This window comes from Palaemon carinicauda, chromosome 11, assembly GCF_036898095.1.
Source record: "Palaemon carinicauda isolate YSFRI2023 chromosome 11, ASM3689809v2, whole genome shotgun sequence".
Taxonomy (NCBI): Eukaryota; Metazoa; Arthropoda; class Malacostraca; order Decapoda; family Palaemonidae; genus Palaemon; species Palaemon carinicauda.
In genome coordinates, this window is record NC_090735.1 from 103,715,935 (window position 1) to 103,735,221 (window position 19,287).

General features: G+C 41.9%; 1 protein-coding gene across 1 annotated transcript in view; it reads left to right on the forward strand.

Annotated features, from left to right (window-relative positions):
• The window catches only part of Prp6 (pre-mRNA processing factor 6), a 120,666-nt gene extending 103,564 nt beyond the window's left edge, over positions 1-17,102 (forward strand). The window contains exon 3 of the mRNA XM_068383228.1: positions 13,617-17,102. Within this exon, the coding sequence (XP_068239329.1) occupies positions 13,617-16,181 (2,565 nt within the window). The 3' untranslated portion in view covers positions 16,182-17,102. The remainder of the gene's footprint in view (positions 1-13,616) is intronic.
• Positions 17,103-19,287: the final 2,185 nt, after the last annotated feature.

The window sequence follows — 19,287 nt, forward strand, 5'->3', positions numbered from 1 at the left end:
TTAACTAGAAAATTTACCGAAGCGAACATACCCAAAATGGCAAAACTAAAAACCACCATAATGGAAATAGAACAAATGCCCGGTACTGCCAAAAGCTGCCAAAACAAACTATGGTATTTAACATTGGTAAGGGTGAAGTAACAACGTCAGTCATGTTGAAATAACGAGAAATTCTTCGAAAAAACACTGTGCCCAAAAAAACTATGCTTGCTTCAAGTCCAATTAAAGAAGGATGTCCTAGAGGGCGCGCGTGGTAGGTGTCGTTGGGGAGTTCAACCATGTTATCTAGGGCCTGTCACGGCCCTCCCCATTGATGAAGGGATTATCTAAATGGAAGACAACCTGTGAATAGTGGTTTACACACGCCTTTGTTTAATACACGACACCTACAAGGTGTTCGCGCGAGGGTTGTAACCTCTGCATTCCATGCTTTTATCTTTCTCTAGTATATTTGGAAGATTTATATTAGGAAAGGTATAAGGAAGGACCTTTCTCACCGGGCGTCACAGGCCTCTTCCCAGAAATAGATTTTTCCTTCGTCAAAATCCCTTTTTTCGCTTTACTTCAAAATCCGTTTTTTTGGGCTCAGCCATGTCTTCCTGATGGAAGCTTACCAGAGAATTACTTGAAAGTACTGTATCTGTGGGTTTGTATATGTGCCTTAACCTTGAGTCAACTTCTATATGGTCACCCAGACCACATAAGTATATGACGGTACCGTTATTCGTCAACTCTGACTATAGAAGCGAAAAGGTTTGTATATATATCGAAACAAATGTAATTAACTTAGTATAATTATGTTCACACGTATAGGTACCTTCAAGTGTTTACATTTTTTTTAGGAAAAATAAGTAAGAAACTCTGACTAGTTTTATTCAGCTACTTATGGGGCGAATAAGACGCAAATACATTTTTTATATATATTTGTATAGACAAATATAACAACGAATGTATTGAAATAGAATCATATCCTGTACAGCCAACATTCTAAAGGTACATAACGGAAAATCCGCCCGCCATCTTCATTCCTTTTAGCGTTAGGCCAGTACTAAGATACAGTAAGATTGGGAGGGAGCCTGCCAAGGCCTTTCGCAGAAAGGAGGGCGGGTCCATCAGGACGACATGGCTATCTCACCCAAAAATAGATTTTTCGCTTCTCTCAAAATCCGTTTTTTGGGCTCAGGCCATGTCATCCTGATGGAAGTTTACCAGAGCATTAATGTATTGTGGATTTCCCAGTTGTGCCTTCGACTTCTAGACAATATTTCCTTGGTTGTTAGGACCTAAGAGACCTATGACGATACCGTTATAAGTCATATCTGCTGAACATACACTATGTTAGTGCTTCCTGCCTGCTACAGGGAAGAGTCAACTAGATTTGGGAAAAGTCTCGAAGTTGCATGTTATATGTAACCAACCCAGCGGTCAAAGGAGACATGCAGGTCTCAATGCATGTCAGTAGCCCGAGTTTGCATCAAGTGTCGAAACAAGTTACATCTAGCTGAAAAGGGTTTGCATAAGCGTAGGAACAAAGGTAATATTATTGTTCAAGTACATCATGCAGAATAAAGGGTAGAATAAATGCTCACACATAGGCTTTATTATAATGTTTAGGGCAAAATAAGACGCACAAAACTGTTATACATTTATTTATAATTAATGAGTAAGGATGAGCATACATGTAATATGATGTAAATTTGCAATTAAAATCATTTAAATTACATAGACACAATGGCATAAACAGAAGTGTTTGTGATACCTGAAAAGGAAAACTTGCCACCACACACGTCAATTCTGAGAATGTCTCAATTTACACTCGTGTAATAAACACGCGGCACTAGTGTTCAGTCTATGTTATATCACCTCAGGATATTAGAACAGTCCGTATTGTCACCATGAGGACAATTCACTACTATGTTGTGCACTAGTGCCAACATAGACACCCTTGGAATTAGTGTTCCATATAATTCACTGTTCCTCGCAGCACTAAGCAGCAGGTTTTAGTACACTACCTGCTGCTGCCACGAATCTCTTCACTTCCTGCACTTGCTTCGCATAGTGTTTAAAGAACACCCTGGATGACTTCCATCCTGTAAACGAGTGAAGACTCTCAAAGTCCATTAGCTGGAAAAAATTCAGGGAAGAGGCGACCTTCCTGGGATCATGACCTGCGGGTGTACTGTCAGGATCCGCTCTGCGAATGAAGTATGTGATCTTCGCCCTTAGTTGTTTAAGTGACAGGTTTGAACCCGATGTTTCTCCTTTAAAGAGTTGAACTCCTCCGAAGTCTGAAGTTCTGCGAAGATAGATGTTTAGAATCTCCACTGGACACAGAGAGATATATTCCTTCATAGGGAAGATTCTCCAGGGACCCCATCTCTTAGTGGGTAACTCGTTCTTGGCGAGAAACGTTGGGTCAGGAAAGAGGGTGAGCTCGCCCGTGTCAGCGAATTGGGTGTGGCCCTCTTCCCTAGATAATGCCACAATTTCACTAACTCTAGCCCCTGAGGCTAGACCAACAAGAAAATAACTTTCTGAGTCAAATCTTTCAGAGGGCAAGTCTCATTGTCCAAACCTGATGCAAAGAGTAGCACCTTATCGAGAGACCATGAAATGGGTCTCGGACCTTCGGCACCTTATTAAAGATTTCGTTAGACAAGTCTATGTGGAAGGCATACAGTAAGGGTCTTGTCAGGGGCAGATTTACACGTAGAGATCGTGTTGGCTGCTAAACCTTGTCCATGAAGGTGAATGAAGAAAGACAAGCAGAAATCCATTGAGATTTCCTTCGGATTCTTTGCCTTGACAAAGGCCACCCATTTCTTCCAAGATGACTCATATTGCCTTCTGGTAGATTTCGACTTACTGTATATTCCTTCAAGAAGTCTAAGCTTTCCTTCTAGATTCCAAACCTTTTCTTTACGGCTAGGGAGAGAAAATCATGAGATGAAGGTCTGGTTTTCTGTGATGAAGCGAAGACAGTCAACTTCTGAACTTGTTGAGACAGAACTGGGTCCGGCAGGGGAATCATCTTCGGTTGTAATTCAAGAATCAGGGGGAACCAGTTGCTCCGGGGCCACTTGGGAGCCACTAGGGCTGCTGTTCCTTGAAAGGATCTCATCTTGTTGAGGACCTTTAACAGAAGGTTGGGTGGAGGGAACAGGTAAATCCTGGCCCATCTGTTCCAGTCCAAGGACATGGCGACCACTGCATCCACTCGAGGGTCCTCGTACGGGGCCATGTATCGAGGAAGTTTCTTGTTGTCGCTCGTTGCGAAGAGGTCGATCTGCAGTTCCGGGACTTGATGTGAAATGAAGGAGAATGAGTCTGCTTCTAGGGACCATTCTGACTCTATCGGAGCTATCCTGGATAGAGCGTCTGCTGTCACATTGCGGAACCCTTGAAGGTGAACTGCTGACAAGTGCCATCTCTTCTTTTCCGCTAGTCGGAAGATGGCCAACATCACTTGGTTGAGTTGAGGCGATCTTGAGCCTTGACGATTCAGACATCTGACCACCACATCGCTGTCCAGAGTCAGTCGCACGTGGGCTGAGGGACGAGGGGACAATTTCTTCAATGTGAGGAAGACTGCCATGGCCTCCAAGATGATGTGAAACATCTTGAACTGGGAGGACCAAGTTCCTTGAGTCTTGCGCTGATGGGAGTGCCCCCCCCCCCCCCCATCCTTCCAGCGATGCGTCCGTGTGGATGATGACTGAGGGCGGAGGCAGTTGTAGAGGTATTGACCTCTTGAACTTCTTGGCCTCCGACCATGGCTTGAGAAGTGATAGTAGTCGAGACGGTAGTGGTCTTCTAAGATCTCTTCGAGCGTTTGATGCGTATCTTCTCCAGACTCCTGATGCATCTTTTAGCTGTGCTCTCAGCACTGGGTCTGTCACCGAGGCAAACTGGAGGGAGCCGAGCACCCGCTCCTGTTGCCGTCTTGAAATCCATTTGGATTTGAGGAGTCACTTGACGGACCTCGCTATTTCCCTCCTCTTCCTTAATGGAATGGAGAGGCAATGTGACCGAAGGTCCCAATGTATGCCTAGCCATTGGAACTTCTGAGCTGGAGATAGTCGAGACTTTTTGCTGTTGATCTTGAATCCTAGATGTTCCAGGAATTGGATCACTTTTGTGGAAGCTTGCAGGCATTCCGCTTCCGATGCTGCCCACACCAGCCAATCGTCCAGGTAAGCCACCACCTGGACGCCTTGTAGGCGTAGTTGTTGAACAATTGTGTCTGCAAGCTTCGTGAAGATCCTTGGGGCTATGTTTAGTCCGAAGGGCATGGCTCTGAAAGCGTACTTTCTTTTTCGAAGCCTGAATCCTAGGTAGGAGGAGATCTGGCGATTCATCGGAATGTGCCAATAGGCATCCGCCATGTCTATGGAGACTGTGTACAGTATGCCTTTTTGGGCAATAGGGCCCTTATTTGTTGAAGAGTTAGCATCTTGAACTTGTTGTTCTCGATGAACTTGTTGAGAGGGGACAAATCCAGAATGACTCTGAGTTCGTCGGAGTCTTTCTTGGGAACACAGAATAGTCTTCCTTGAAACTTGATGGACATTGCCCTCTTGATCACTCGTTTGCTCGAGTACTTGGACGTATTCTTCCAGAACGGGGGTGGATTGTTGGAAAAATTGAAGAAATGCTGGTGGTGCTGTCCTCCAGCTCCAGCCTAGTCCGTTCTTGATGATGCTGTGAGCCCAGGGATCGAAGGTCCAACGATCCCGGAAGAGACGGAGTCTTCCTCCTACCGGAAGCAACTCATTGCTTCTGATTTCTGAAGTTCTTGCCTCCTCGACCGCTTGCCCCCCTTCCTCCTCTCCCTCTGGAGGGACGTCTAGAGGAGTCTCTCCCTGAGCCTCTACCTCTAGCACGAAAAGTAGCGGTCTGCCTCTCGTAGGTGGGAGTAAAGGCTGATGATTGAGTCACCACCTGCTGGGGTACCAGTTGGAAGGTGGGTTGGACTTGCGCTACCAGCTGTGGCGTTGCGGTCGCGGGCGAGGTGGGAGCCTTGGTCTTTTGGACTTCTTCTTCGGTTGGGGACCCTCATCCGGAGAAGATTTCCTCTTCCCTGACATGCCCCACTTTTGGAGAAGGTTTCTATTCTCCGTGGCGGCCTTGTCAACGATCTCCTTGACCAAGTCAGTGGGGAAGAGATCTTTCCCCCATATGTTGGAGGAAATCAGCTTCCTAGGTTCGTGTTTGATTGTTGCTGACGAGAACACAAATTCTCTACACGCCCGTCGTGCCCTGTCGAAGCTGTAGAAGTCTTTCGTCAGGGTCGCCAAATGTGTCTAGGCTAGGACCTTGAACATGTCTGGTGTCCTCTGTTTGCCGGGCATTGTCTCCATGGTCACTTGGAGGGAGAGAGAAGCAGCCAGTCTCTCCTTCGTATCCTGTTCTCTACGGAGGAGAAACTCGGATAGCTTGGGGAGGTTCTCGCTGAACTGGTGTCCAGCGATGTCAGCCTCCAACTTCCCGACTGAGAAGGTTAGCTGAATGTCCTTCCAGTCCTTGTCGTCAGGTGGTAGGGCTAGGGAGAGGGGCCTACACTCTTCCAGTGTAGGGCAAGGTTTCCCCGCCTCCACTGCCTTCAGTACTGCCTTGAAGGACTTCTCCGCAAAGGGGAAGACCATAGTATTGGATGCAAGAAAGGATGGATGTTTCTTGCTGAGGGCCGGCACCTTGAAATTGGTGTAGCCCCTGTCCTTCAGGCAGCCAGTGAACAAAGCCTGAGCCTTAGAATGGTCAAATACTATGACCTCCTTAGGCTCTGTTTCCTCCTTGGAAACGGGTTCCGTCTTAAGACGAACAAAGCAGTCCGGGTAGGATTCGAAGCTGGGCCAGAATTCCACGTCTTCGACGGGGACGGCACCCAGCTTGTCCGAGATAACAATCTTGTCGTTGGTAATGGGCATGTACTCGGCATGCTTCCATGGATTGATCTCGGAGCAGGAGGGAAGCTCCTTGACGTTGAGTCTCTTTTGAGATTCTCGGTGAAGCATCATGCGAAGGATCTCCTTCTTGAGATCTGCATCCCTCTGTTTGATCTCCTCGTCGAAGATCGCCATCATTGCCTGAATGTCAGCCATGGTATCGTCCGGCTTTGTAGGCAATGGAGTGGACGATGTAGAGAGTCCGGGTTCTGGGGCAGGAACCGATGACACGGAGAGTGATGCGACATCCTCCTCCTCCGACTCAAGAGCCCCCGTAGACTCCTCTTCCTGACCTTCAGCCAAAAGGTCCTTCTCGGTGTCCTCTGACACCTCTGACATCCTATCATCCTTTATGTGGATGTCCTTCATTGCATCCGAGACGTCTGAATCAACCGACAGCTGGATGCTCGGGATCTCAAGGCGAGGCCTAGGTATAACAGCATCTGCAGATGCCCTAGGGCAGAGCATGGCTCAGGAAAGACACATACGTGTGAATCCTGCCCAGCCAATTGCTGCGACCTTCCTCGCTATTAATTCTAGGGCACCCTCTGTTAGGGGCCCAATGAAAGATTCTAGTCAATATGGGTAGAGTAGTGTAAACAACATCCATTTCCAAAGAATTAATACAGTAATGAGAATTAAGGGGGCTGATGAACAATCAGCGTAAAGAAAAGGGGGGGGGGGTTCAGTCCCCAATTCAGGTAGGTCTCAACAAGAGACTGTGCATGGATGCACAGAGTATGTTGGAAAACTTATCTACTGTATAGTCATATACCTTAGTTTTCTGTCTGCGGTATGTTTCAATACTACAGATGTACTGGCTATTGTATATTCCTATACAATAGGCATTACCGGCCAGGCTAGTACTTGGAGATAATTCAACTGGCACAATAATTCGTATCTATATGGCTAGCAATCCGTCAGCATATCGACGGTCCACCGGACTGCCGGCGGGCCGCCGACCGAAGGCATACCATCCCAGTTATCATTCAGGGTGACTGGGTAGTGGTGGAAGCTATGCGTAGCCCGTGGCCCTCCGAATCATCGACGACCCTCTGGCCTGCCGGCAATCCGCCGGCCACCGACTAAAGGCACACCAACCCAGCCATCATACAATGTGACTGAGTGGTGACCCAGAGTATACACTGCCGGCTCTCGCCGGTAGAGTCAGATGTGACGTTGAATTAATGGCTGTCGGACCACAAACTCTACCTGCCTTCTGCTGGCAGGGTCAGTGGCCGGCAGTCAACGTAGTTGCCAGCACTAGCCATAGAGAGAGAAAAAGTAATGAGTGAAGGAAGATGAAAGGGTGGCAGCATAGCCACCCTGAGACTGCCTTCCTCTGGAATGAGGGTTCGAATGGAAGGGGAGAACATACCATGATCAGGCTTCCACCCATCCGCAGCCCTGCCTTTATCAGTCGGACAAGGGCAACGGATGGCAGTCCAAGGGAGGACTGAAGAACACTCTAAAGCAAAAGGGGGTCTCCAGCCAGTATGTAAAAGCCATCCCAGAACATCATGTGCTGAGAGGAAAGCTGAACTGCTAGGCTTAACAGACTGAAGACTGAGCCGGCCCTACAACCCGCCGGCACTCGGTGAGATTGTAGGGCAGCGGACACAGGTGTGATTGCTAGGCCATTACCAAAGGACAGAAGAGACAGGGAAAGGGTCCTGTGTAAGGTGTGAGAGGGGCCGGCGCATGCCGTCCTTGTCACGCTAACAAGGGAACTCTGTTTCAGCATCAGCACCATTCCAGGCGTAAGGAGAGTACATTCTCCAGCCTAGGGTGGACTAATACAGTAATGGGACCTGCATCATCAAGCCGTCCCAAACTATAAGAGAAACAGAATTCCCATGCTTGTCTATCCTAGACCAAAGAATATTCAATGTACTTCAGCCTAGGGTCTGCAAGCACAAAGACTAGTCGCTAGACTACAGGGAGAAGGGGATCTCATGACCCCTCCAAGTGCAGTCTTCCTTATACATAAAGGTAACCGGGGAGATGTGTGAAAGTATACTAAAGCCACTAGTCTATTAGCCTAGTGACAGAGAGATCGACTACCTGATTCATCGAAACTCTTGTATACTATCATGGAAGAAGAAAACATGTGCAATCAATAAATCTTATATATATATATATATATATATATATATATATATATATATATATATACACACACACACACACACACACATATATATATATATATATATATATATATATATATATATATATATATATGTACATGTGTAGAAATCACGAAAGCTGACACGTGATGAATATAAAATGTATTATAGCCATGAAAGGAAGAATGAAAAGTTAGTACTTTCATCCACCCAGGACATTATCACACTCAACAATGAGAATACATATACAAAGACATCGTATTTATACAAGAGAAGGGGATCCAACCGCTGTCAGTTTCTTAATAATTCCGGAGAAGTCAGATTTTAGATAAAAGGATAATACTGGATAATCTATGTCTAGACGTAAGGTTAACTTTTTGTAATTGTTGATCTTTGCGAAAAATTACAAAAAGTTAACCTTACGTCTAGACATAAATTAGTAAGTTTTGATGTAACTTCATTGTTTACCAAAGTGCCGGTTTATAACTTATTGTATTTCCTGTCGAGTATTTTAGATGCTTATGATTTACCTTTATCAACCCATACTATTATTGAACTCATTTGTTTGTGCATTAAAAAGTGTAAATTTAGTTTTAATGGAGATTATTATGAACAAGTTTTTGGTATGGCTATGGGTAATCCTTTGTCCCCACTTTTATCCAACATATATATGGAGGTTTTTTTAATCTAGATTAATTCCTTCAGTGTGGTCTTCCCAAATTGTTTGGTATCGATATGTTGATGTTCTAGGTATTTTAGAAGAAAATTTTAATCTTGAGGGTTTTGTTTCAATCATTAATTCATTAATACCATCAATAAAATTCACTTTAGAAAATGAAGAAAATAACCGTATCCCATTTTTAGACGTTTTAATAGTTAGAGAAACAGATAAATTCAAGTTTTCCATATATAGAAAGCCTACAAATAATTTTTCACATGTACATTTTTACTCCGGTCATTCTAAAAATATAAAACATTCAGTTTTTTCTTCTATTTACCTTAGGGTATTTAGAATTTGTAGCCCAGATTACATTGAGGACGAGTTCACTAAAATAGAAAAAATTGCAACAGATCTTTGCTATCCCAAATATTTCTTAGAAAAATGTATGAATAAGGCTAAGAAAACATTTTATAGTGTCCAATTAGAGAGGAAGGAAACAATTAATAATATACTTTGTTTGCCATTTCATGTTTGTTTTTTAGATGTTATACCACTTTCGAAAAAACTAGACATTGATATAGTGTTTAAATATAATTGTACATTATAAAACATGTTAATTAAGAATAGTTCTGGAAATGATAATAATGTAATATATAGCATTCCTTGTTCAGAGTGTAACTTATTCTATGTCGGCCAAACATCCAAAAGTATCCCAGTCAGATTAAAACAGCATCAGGTGGCCGTCTCCAGGGGTTCCCTTAATAATGCCTTTGCATCCCACTGGTTAGAGTCAAGTCACAGAATTGGTTGGTCAAAGGCAGAAAAAGTAATTCATGTAAATGACTATTTCCAAAGGAATATTGTTGAATCATTTTTAATCTCCTGTACTCAAGGTAGAAATTTGAATCTAAGCCCAGGTTTGTTTTCCGTTAATCCAGTATTATCCTTTTATCTAAAATCTGACTTCTCCGGAATTATTAAGAAACTGACAGCGGTTGGATCCCCTTCTCCTGTATAAATACGATGTCTTTGTATATGTATTCTCATTGTTGAGTGTGATAATGTCCTGAGTGGATGAAAGTACTAACTCCAATCATCAAATAAGTTTAAACGTTCCATTCTCCATACATATCCAAATTTTCTTTTTGTTGGAACTAGTTTGTTGGCCTGAGTTTGAAATACTTCCAGCCTATCTATATTATTTGTAATACTTGGAGCCTAGAAGTGGATTCCGTATTCTAGTTGTGGTCTGAATAGTAATGTGTACATTTATAGTACAATATCTTTGTTACTGAATTTGAATTGTCTCTGCCAACTCTTTTAATCCCCCAGAATCACCTGTCCTGCTCATTCACCTCGTGAAAATCTACAGAGGTCCTCAACTTACAACATTCGATTTACAAACATCCAAACATACAAACAAAAATCCAACTGAAAATAACAAAAATAAGATATAAAAATACTGTAACAAAACAATATTATATTTAATACAATAAGCCAAATGACATTTGTCATAACCCGATATTTATATCATATGAAACCATACTATTTGTTGACTTTTGTAGGTGGAAATCTCATGGGCATGAGATTCTGGTTAGGCCTACCCTAGGCCAAAATTTAACTAAATTTGACTTACAACCTATTATTCTTGTAAGTTGAAGACCTTCTATATCGTGACCTCACTACCAAGCCACTCAGTCCGGGCCTCCATGGGTACAATCAACACCATCATCTCAGTCTCGTTCTCCATGAGCAAGATCCCGAGCTTTCCCATTTTGGACAAGAAGTCTCATACTTCTGCCTCTCATTCACCAGGAGGTAGGAAGTCACATTTGCTACGAAACAGAAAGCTCACCCTCCCAAGTCTCGTAAGGAGCAGTGATCACTGACTCGCTGATTACAACGCAAATCTCGTAAGTGGCGCTTCTCGCAAACAAATTCTCCAAGAACGTGCTCCCAATTATCGTGATCTGACAATAAGCACACTTGAGCCTAGCGGCCACGAGAACACTTTAGAAGATCCCTTCTCATGCCAGGGATTGTAGAGAGAAATTGATTACGTTGCCCTCATGATTTGCATCAGCAAAGACCAGTAAGGCCTGTTCTGCCTAACAACACTCCTTTGAAGGAGACATCCAGCCTCCGGACTATCATCTGCAATTGGTGTCATAGACGAGATATTTCTCTGTTCAGAGCCTCTTTCAAGTAATAGCTGATTTTCTTGTCTTTCTTCGCAGGGAGAAGCAGCTACAGTAAAGCGCTGTCACTCGGCCCTGAGTCAAATACTGAGCCTGATGGGCTTAGACCTTTCCACCTTGTAGGAACTGTCAAAGTTCATGAGGAGCTTCAAACAGTCTTGCCCTCCACAGGAACTCCAACCGCAGGAATGGGATGACATGAAGGTCCTCAGAGTTCTCAAAAGACTGTCAAACGAACCTCTCAAGGAGGCATCAGATCGCAACATGACACTGATAGCTGTATTCCCCCATGCCCTAGCCTCGGCAAAGAGAGCCTGAGAGTTACATGACATTTCGTATGCCATTGGTCTTACTAAGAGATGGAAGGAGGTTTTGTTTTCTTTCATCCCACAGTTCATGGCAAAAACTTGTAACCTATCAATTCAAGAACCTAGGTTCGAGACTTTTATCACCTCCCTTAAAGAAGCAACTAGCGATAGAGATGATCTGCTGTTTTGTCCCGTGAGGGCATTGAGACATTACCTCATAAGAACTCGGTGCTTCAGACCTGAGCATCAGAAACTGTTTCTAAGCTCTATAAAGGTTAATAGACCAATCTCCAAGAGCACCATCTTCTTTGGGGAAACCGTCAGACATTTCTATACCCCGGATGATGTGCATGGAGACGAACCATCGAGAGTGAGGGCACAAGAAATCAAGAGTATCGGCTGAACCATGGCGTCAGAAAATGAGTTGATTCATAGATATCTAGACTGAGTTATTTCGTTGATAAAAAAAAATGGTTTCATAGGTTTAAGTCATTAATTAAAAGAAACACAAACAAAATATGTTGATTTTATGAACATGCAAGGAGTTTTTAAGAGAGTCACGCTAGAGGTAGAATGTTGCTTCAAGTTTTTGTAAATAGTCGTTCCCTTGAACAAAGAACTAGACTTGTAGGCAGATTAAGAGAAGCAAAGTGCTGAAGTCTGCTCGGAAACAGCAGCAGAATTCTTTTCTGGTGACTCAAAGTCATCAGAAGAAATGACACATGACCATGAGTAAGCCGCCATTTTGTATTAACACCCATCACGCTTTGTATAAAAGGAGGTGGGAGAGAGCAAATCATCCTTGTCCAGTTCTGTCTTCCGGACCCAGAGGATCCAGCCTCTAAATCTGACCCTCTACCACCGCGGGGTCAGGCGCCCTCCTGCAGCTTCAACTGTCACACACAGCATTAGGTATGCTGTACCCATGGCCGCAGATGCCGCCCTCTAGCCCAAGATGCTGGAGAGGAATAGCCTGAGATGCCGAAGGGAAATGAGCACCCTCTAGCCTGAGATGCCAGAGTTGAACCACCCAGAAGAAAGTGACCAACTGAAGTCCTGCCTACCTCGCCGGAGCCCCCTAATGGCTATGAGGGGGCATTAGCAGTATGTCTGCCCATCAAGAACATCAAGAAAGTCTCAAGGAACTTCCCTCCAAATTTCATATTGATTCTTTTGTATTTGCACTCGGTGTAAACTTTATTCTGCACATTTCTAATTAATTTCAGTGAATCAATCACCCTCATGGAGCATTTCCATACCAGCATTTTCTAAGAGACTGTTTTATGGCTTTATTTATGTGATTTTAAAGATTTATTTGATAACTTTGGTAAAGTACAGTAATTCAACTTACGAAGCTTCAATTCAAGATTAACCTAAGAAGTTTCACAGTGGCCTTGCCGAAGAATCTGTCTGTGGTGCAGGTCGTGAAGGCCAAAGTCTGGAAATGGAAAATACCCACCGGTTCCCGGATACCTTTTCCCAAGGACCAGTGGTAGCCATTCAACAGATGGTGTAGCAAGCCCCGCTCCCTTTCAGAACAAGTAGCATCACATCTGGATAGTGGTAGTGATGGGATTCTAGAATGGAATTTTTCCTTCTTCCCTTCTCTTGGGGATCCAGCAGTCGTGCCGTTATGTTGCTGAAACGGACGCTAGATGCAGGTCTTATTATATCCTATGGATATAGATTCCTCATTGACTTACCTATTGATAATAGCCTACCCTAACTCCATCTGCATCCCTATACATGGATGTTACAGGGTTGACAGGAAATTTTACTTTCACTCCTTGATTATTAGGTCAGGTTTGGTCCTAGGAACTTCCTCCCTCCTAAGGCTAGTTCTTTTGTTAAAGGTCAAGAGTTTGTATTACGGGTAGGAACAAATCACAAAATTTTAAATTTTTTTTTTTTTTCTATTTATACAGCCTTCAGACCTGTTAAGTTTCACAACCTGCCTCAACTCCCCCCCACCCCCTAGTAGAAAGGTCGAAGTGAGGGTTGCTCTGCTTCTCTGGTTGGTGGGGCTTACTTGCCTCCCGGCAACCAACTTTTTACCTTGTTAAAAGTTAATTGGCTGTTTCAGCTTTACTGAAGTTATACTCCTATTAAAGGGAGCAGGTTTGTACAGTTAGGAAAATATAAATTACTTTAAAATTTGTGGTTTTAAGTTATATTATGGAGCTTGAAAGGACAGTTTTTATTTAGTTTGCAGTACAATTATTTATCAGTTTTTGTCATTTTTTCATAACCTCAAATATAATCCAGTGTAAGAGAAGACATGTGCAGTATATTATTTTGAAGATATGTAGTATATTATTTTAGAATCATCCATTTATTTTTGTTTTAATCTATTTTTTCTCTTGTTTTGTTTACAGTTTAATGGATATGGAGGATCACTATGTAGTAAAGATCCATATGACAAAGATGACGAAGAGGCAGATGCTATTTACGATGAGATTGACAAAAGAATGGATGAGAAGAGGCGTGAATATCGTGAGCAGCGCTTGAAAGCAGAATTGGAGAACTATCGTCAGGAGAGGCCAAAGATTCAGCAAATGTTTAGTGATCTTAAGCGAGAGCTAGCGCATGTTTCTGAGAATGAGTGGAGTACAATACCTGAAGTTGGTGATGCAAGGAACAGGAAACAACGTAATCCCAGAGCTGAGAGGTTTACACCTTTGCCAGATAGTGTGCTGTCTCATAATTTGGGAGGAGAAAACGTAACCACTATTGACCCTGGATCTGGACTTGCTTCCATGATGCCTGGTACTTCTACTCCTGGCATGTTGACTCCTAGTGGTGACCTGGATTTGAGAAAAATTGGACAGGCTCGTAACACCTTGATGGGGATGAGATTAAATCAAGTATCAGATGCTGTAGGAGGACAAACTGTGGTTGATCCAAAAGGATATTTAACTGACCTCCAGAGTATGATACCTCAGTATGGAGGTGATATCAATGATGTTAAAAAGGCCAGATTGCTTCTTAAATCTGTCAGGGAGACAAATCCAAATCATCCCCCTGCATGGATTGCTTCAGCACGTTTAGAAGAAGTTACTGGGAAGATTCAGTCAGCGCGTAACCTCATCATGAAAGGGTGTGAAATGTGCCCCAAATCGGAGGACCTGTGGTTAGAAGCTGCTAGATTGCAGCCTCCGGACATGGCCCGTGCTGTTATCGCTCAGGCTGTACAGACTCTTCCTCACTCTCCTAGGATATGGATCAAAGCTGCAGATTTAGAGTTGGAACTTAAAGCAAAAAAGAGAGTTTATCGCAAAGCTCTGGAACAGATTCCAAATTCTGAATTGTTATGGAAATTAGCTGTAGAACTAGAAGAGGAAGAAGATGCAAAAATTCTCCTGAGTCGTGCAGTGGAGTGCTGTCCCACTTCTGTTGACTTGTGGCTAGCCCTTGCCCGTTTAGAAAAATATGAAAATTCTAGGAAAGTTCTGAATAAGGCACGAGAGAATAATCCTAAAGATCGTCAAATATGGATCACTGCAGCAAAATTAGAAGAAGCTAATGGTAATAATACCTTAGTTGGTAAAATCATAGAACGTGCTATTTCCACTCTTCAGGCAAACATGGTGGATATCAACCGTGATTTTTGGATTAAAGATGCAATGGAGGCTGAACATGCTGGTGCTGTCCTCACTTGTCAGTCTATAATTAAGAATATTATTGGTTATGGAGTCGAGGATGAAGATCGTAAACATATTTGGATGGAAGATGCTGACAGCTGTGCCACTCAGGGAGCATTTGAATGTGCCCGAGCTATCTATAGTCACGCACTTTCTATATTTCCCAAAAAGAAATCTGTATGGCTCGCTGCAGCTCATTTTGAACGAAGTAATGGTACTAGAGAGTCTCTAGAGACACTTTTACAGCAAGCTGTAACACATTGCCCACAAGAAGAGACCCTTTGGCTTATGGGTGCAAAGTCAAAATGGCTGGCAGGTGATGTACCAGCAGCTCGTTCAATTCTTGCTCTTGCTTTTAAAGCAAATCCTAATTCTGAAGAAATTTGGTTGGCTGCAGTAAAGCTTGAATCTGAAAATAATGAATATGAACGAGCTAGGCGCCTTTTGGCAAAGGCCCGTTCTCAAACAGCTACACCTAAAGTTATGATGAAATCCGCTCATTTGGAGTGGGCTCTTGGTAATTTGGATGTAGCCATAAATTTATTAGATGAAGGCTTAAAGGAGTCAGGTGACTTTGCAAAACTCTGGATGATGAAAGGTCAAATTTTAGAGCAGCAAGGTAAGGTGGACGAAGCTTGGGAAGTGTATAGAGAAGCTGTGAAACGATGTCAGTCATCAATACCCCTCTGGCGTTTATTATGCTCATTAGAAGAACGTCAAGGTAGGTTAGTTACAGCCCGTGCAACCTTAGAGAAATCGAGGGTTCGAAATCCAATGAATGATGAACTTTGGTTAATGGCTATCCGTTTGGAGCTAAGGGCAAACCAACGAGAAGTAAGTCGATCTCTTATGGCACGTGCTTTACAAGAGTGTCCTACGTCAGGTGTACTTTGGGCACAAGCCATCTTTCTCGAGGATCCAGCACAGAGAAAAAGTCGGAGTGTTGATGCTCTGAAAAGATGCCAGGATGATGCCCATGTAGTTTTAGCAGTAGCCAAGATGTTTTGGATGGACGGAAAGAAAAACAAGGCGCGAGAATGGTTTAACAAAACTGTAAAAATTGATCCAGACTTGGGAGATGCATGGGCATGGTATTACAAAATGGAGATTTTGTTTGGAACTGAAGACCAGCAACAGGAAGTTAAAAAGAGATGCGTTGCTGCAGATCCTCATCATGGAGAACATTGGTGTGCTTCTTCAAAGCTCATTCATAACTGGAGAAAAAAGACACCCGAAATTTTACAGCTTGTTGCTGATAAACTGCCCATTCCTGTTATGAATAGAGAAGTTTATTTTTAGGTATTAAGATGTAAAATATTCTTGTTCATTTGTGTCACTTCTAACAATTGCTATGAGTATGAAGTATTTGCTATTTCTGTATATTACTGTAAAGTATCTTAATTGATATCTATTCAGTAATTAATACAGTACTTTAGGTACAAAGTTAAATAATTCAGGATGAGTAAGGTAATAATTGTTATATATTGCAAGTACAAACTATTTTATCCTTGAATTTGTTCAAGATTTGTTTCACTAAAACTTTTTGTAAGCATCCTGGGCTTTAGTTTTATGCTGTATATCGAAATTCTTTTGTAATATATGATTATTTCTTCCTAATCTCTTTGATGGTTAATGAACAATTACTGTATGTACAGTACTGTAATCTCATCACAGGATTCGTAGGTGAATGTGCTTATGAAGTGACCAATATGTGAAAGGAATTCTTTAATTTTGAAGCTATTATCACACGTTAGAGATCTTGAAATTGTTTTATGATCAATCTTGCAATTTTTTATCCCTTGTTGTAAAGCTACAAACATTTTACAAGCTGTGGAAGTATAGTAGAGGTTTATATGATATAAGTTTTATAGAAATGATGAATTCAACATGTATAAATTGTTTTAAAACTTAAATTTATTTTGTCATTTTGAATCAATCAATCAAACCTATTTTTATATGTGAGAGAATGTGTTCATGAAACTATTGGATAAATGTATGGAATTTGGATACTGTATATTTAAAGTAATGGTTCTAAAAAATGGAAGGCAGATGATTACAGATTTTGCATCCAGTCAGTAGAAATGAGTTACTGTGGATTTCTATATTCCTGTCACACATACATGAAATTTTGCGTTCCCATAATATTCAAAGAGTTACCGGTAATTATAAACTCAATAATTGTCATTTAGAACGTCTCTGTTGCATAAAAATATAAACCTTTCATGTTTATGAAATCATATCCTACATACAAATCACATTTAGGAGTCTGCCCTTATTCCACTGAAAATTTTGTTTCAACTAATGAAAACATTTATTGATATTTTCTGAAGGTTTGACTTTGCACATATCATAGTTTTTATTATATACTGTGCTGTCATCTTTACCACAGACTACATGTATATTTGAAATATCAGTTTCCTTTTTAACAAATTCTTTTACTTACGACTCATTCTTTACCACCTATCAAATCCATTCAATTTGCCCTAATTCAAAATTTGGTTTCTAAAAGACAGAGATAATATCAATCTTTTCTCCTAATGCTTAGTAAAATTTTAAATTTTGTTACATATTGATGTGAAAATGGACAGAATGAGAAAAGTATGGCAAACTAAAATTAATTCCTTTTTTAGAATTGAAACTTATAGACGAAAGTGATCATGAGTGGGAGGTAAATCAGTTGTTTGCGAATGATACTATACTGGTTGCAGACTCTGAGGAGAAGCCTGGTTGATTAGTGACAATTTGGAAGGTTATGTGAGAGAAGGAAGTTGAGAGTTAATTTGGGTAAGAGTAAGGTTATGAGATGCACGAGAGGAGAGAGTGGTGCTAGGTTAAATGTAATGTTAAATGGAGAGTTACTTGAGGAAGTAGAACAATTTAAGTACTTGGGATCTGTTGTTGCAGCAAGTGGTGGAATGGAAGCAGATGTATGTCAGAGAGTGAATGAAGGATGTAAAGTGTTGGGGTCAGTGAAAGGAGTGGTAAAGAATGGAGAGAGGGTTAGGATTGAATGTAAAGAGAGTTCTACAGTATATGATAAAGAGATTGTACCAATTGTGATGTATGGATCGGAGTTGTGAAGGAGAGAGAGAAATTGAATGTGTTCGAGATGAAGTGTGTGAGGATTATGGCTGGTAGGATGTTAAGAATGAAGTAGTGAGAGTGAGAACTGGTGTAAGAAATTATTTAGAAGCTAGATTGGATATGAATGTGTCGAGGTGGGTTAGCCATGTAGAAATAATGGAAAGTGGCTGTCTACTGAAGAAGGTGATGAATGCAAGAGTTGATGGAAAAAGTACAAGAGGAAGGCCAAGGTTTGGGTGGATGGATGGAGTGAAGAAAGCTCTGGATGATAGGAGGATAGATGTGAGAGAGATAAGGGAGCATGCTAGAAATAGGAATGGCAAACGATTGTGACACAGTTCCGGTAGGCCCTGCTGCTTCCTTCACGCTGAGGTAACAGCAGTGTGGGATTCAGCATATTTGAACTTCATTTGTGGTGGATAATGGCGGAGGGTGGGAGTACCAACCAAACTCGGCTGAATTCCTCAACAGGCTAGGAGGAGCAAAGATCCTCTTTTGCTCCTTATTTTTTTTTCTATGTCGGCTATCCCCAAAACTTGGGGGAAGTGCCTTGGTAAATAGTTTGATAAACATTCCTTTGGGATAATTTATCTAGCCCTGAATCTCTAAAAACTGTCAAATTTTAAACCACATTGGCAACTTTGCTACTTCCTAGTCTGTCCCAGCTTTAGCAACACTATCTGCTGTCCACTTGCCTTGAAAACAGTTGGTAAACAGCATTCAGGCTATCAACAGCTTGAGTGCTCTGATTTATTTCTAATTCCTATTAGCCCAGACAGCCTTCATTCTTCAGCTTATTGGTTCATATGTAACACCAGTTATCTTATTTGTATTTTTTTACGTGATATCCTCATGTGGATTTTCATTAACATGGGATATTTTTTGTGTAACTCGGCAGAAATTTTTCTGTATCCCTGACAATTCTGTAATCACGCCTTTGAATCCGGTCAGCAGCTGCCCTTTCTGTAAGACCAGATGAGTTGCAAGGAGTATCAACTGTCATAATTGTACTAATTGCAAATTTTAAGGCATTTGTTTTGCTTCCCGTGTACTTGTGTCAGGCTTGGTATGATAGAAAATAAGCATTTTTGTTAAATATATATAAGTACTTTCATCGCAAAGGGCTCGTAAAGAATAAAAAGTCTTTGCTTGGTGTTAAATTTCTTTACTGTATTTTATACTTTGAGCTCAGGCTTTTTGGCTTCACACCCTGGATTTTGCACGGTCAACAGCCATTTTCCGTAGGTTACACTGCTTGTACTTGGTTATTAAAAGCAGTACCACTTGTTTCAACTTTTCAATTAGCTTTTTGAAAGGGACA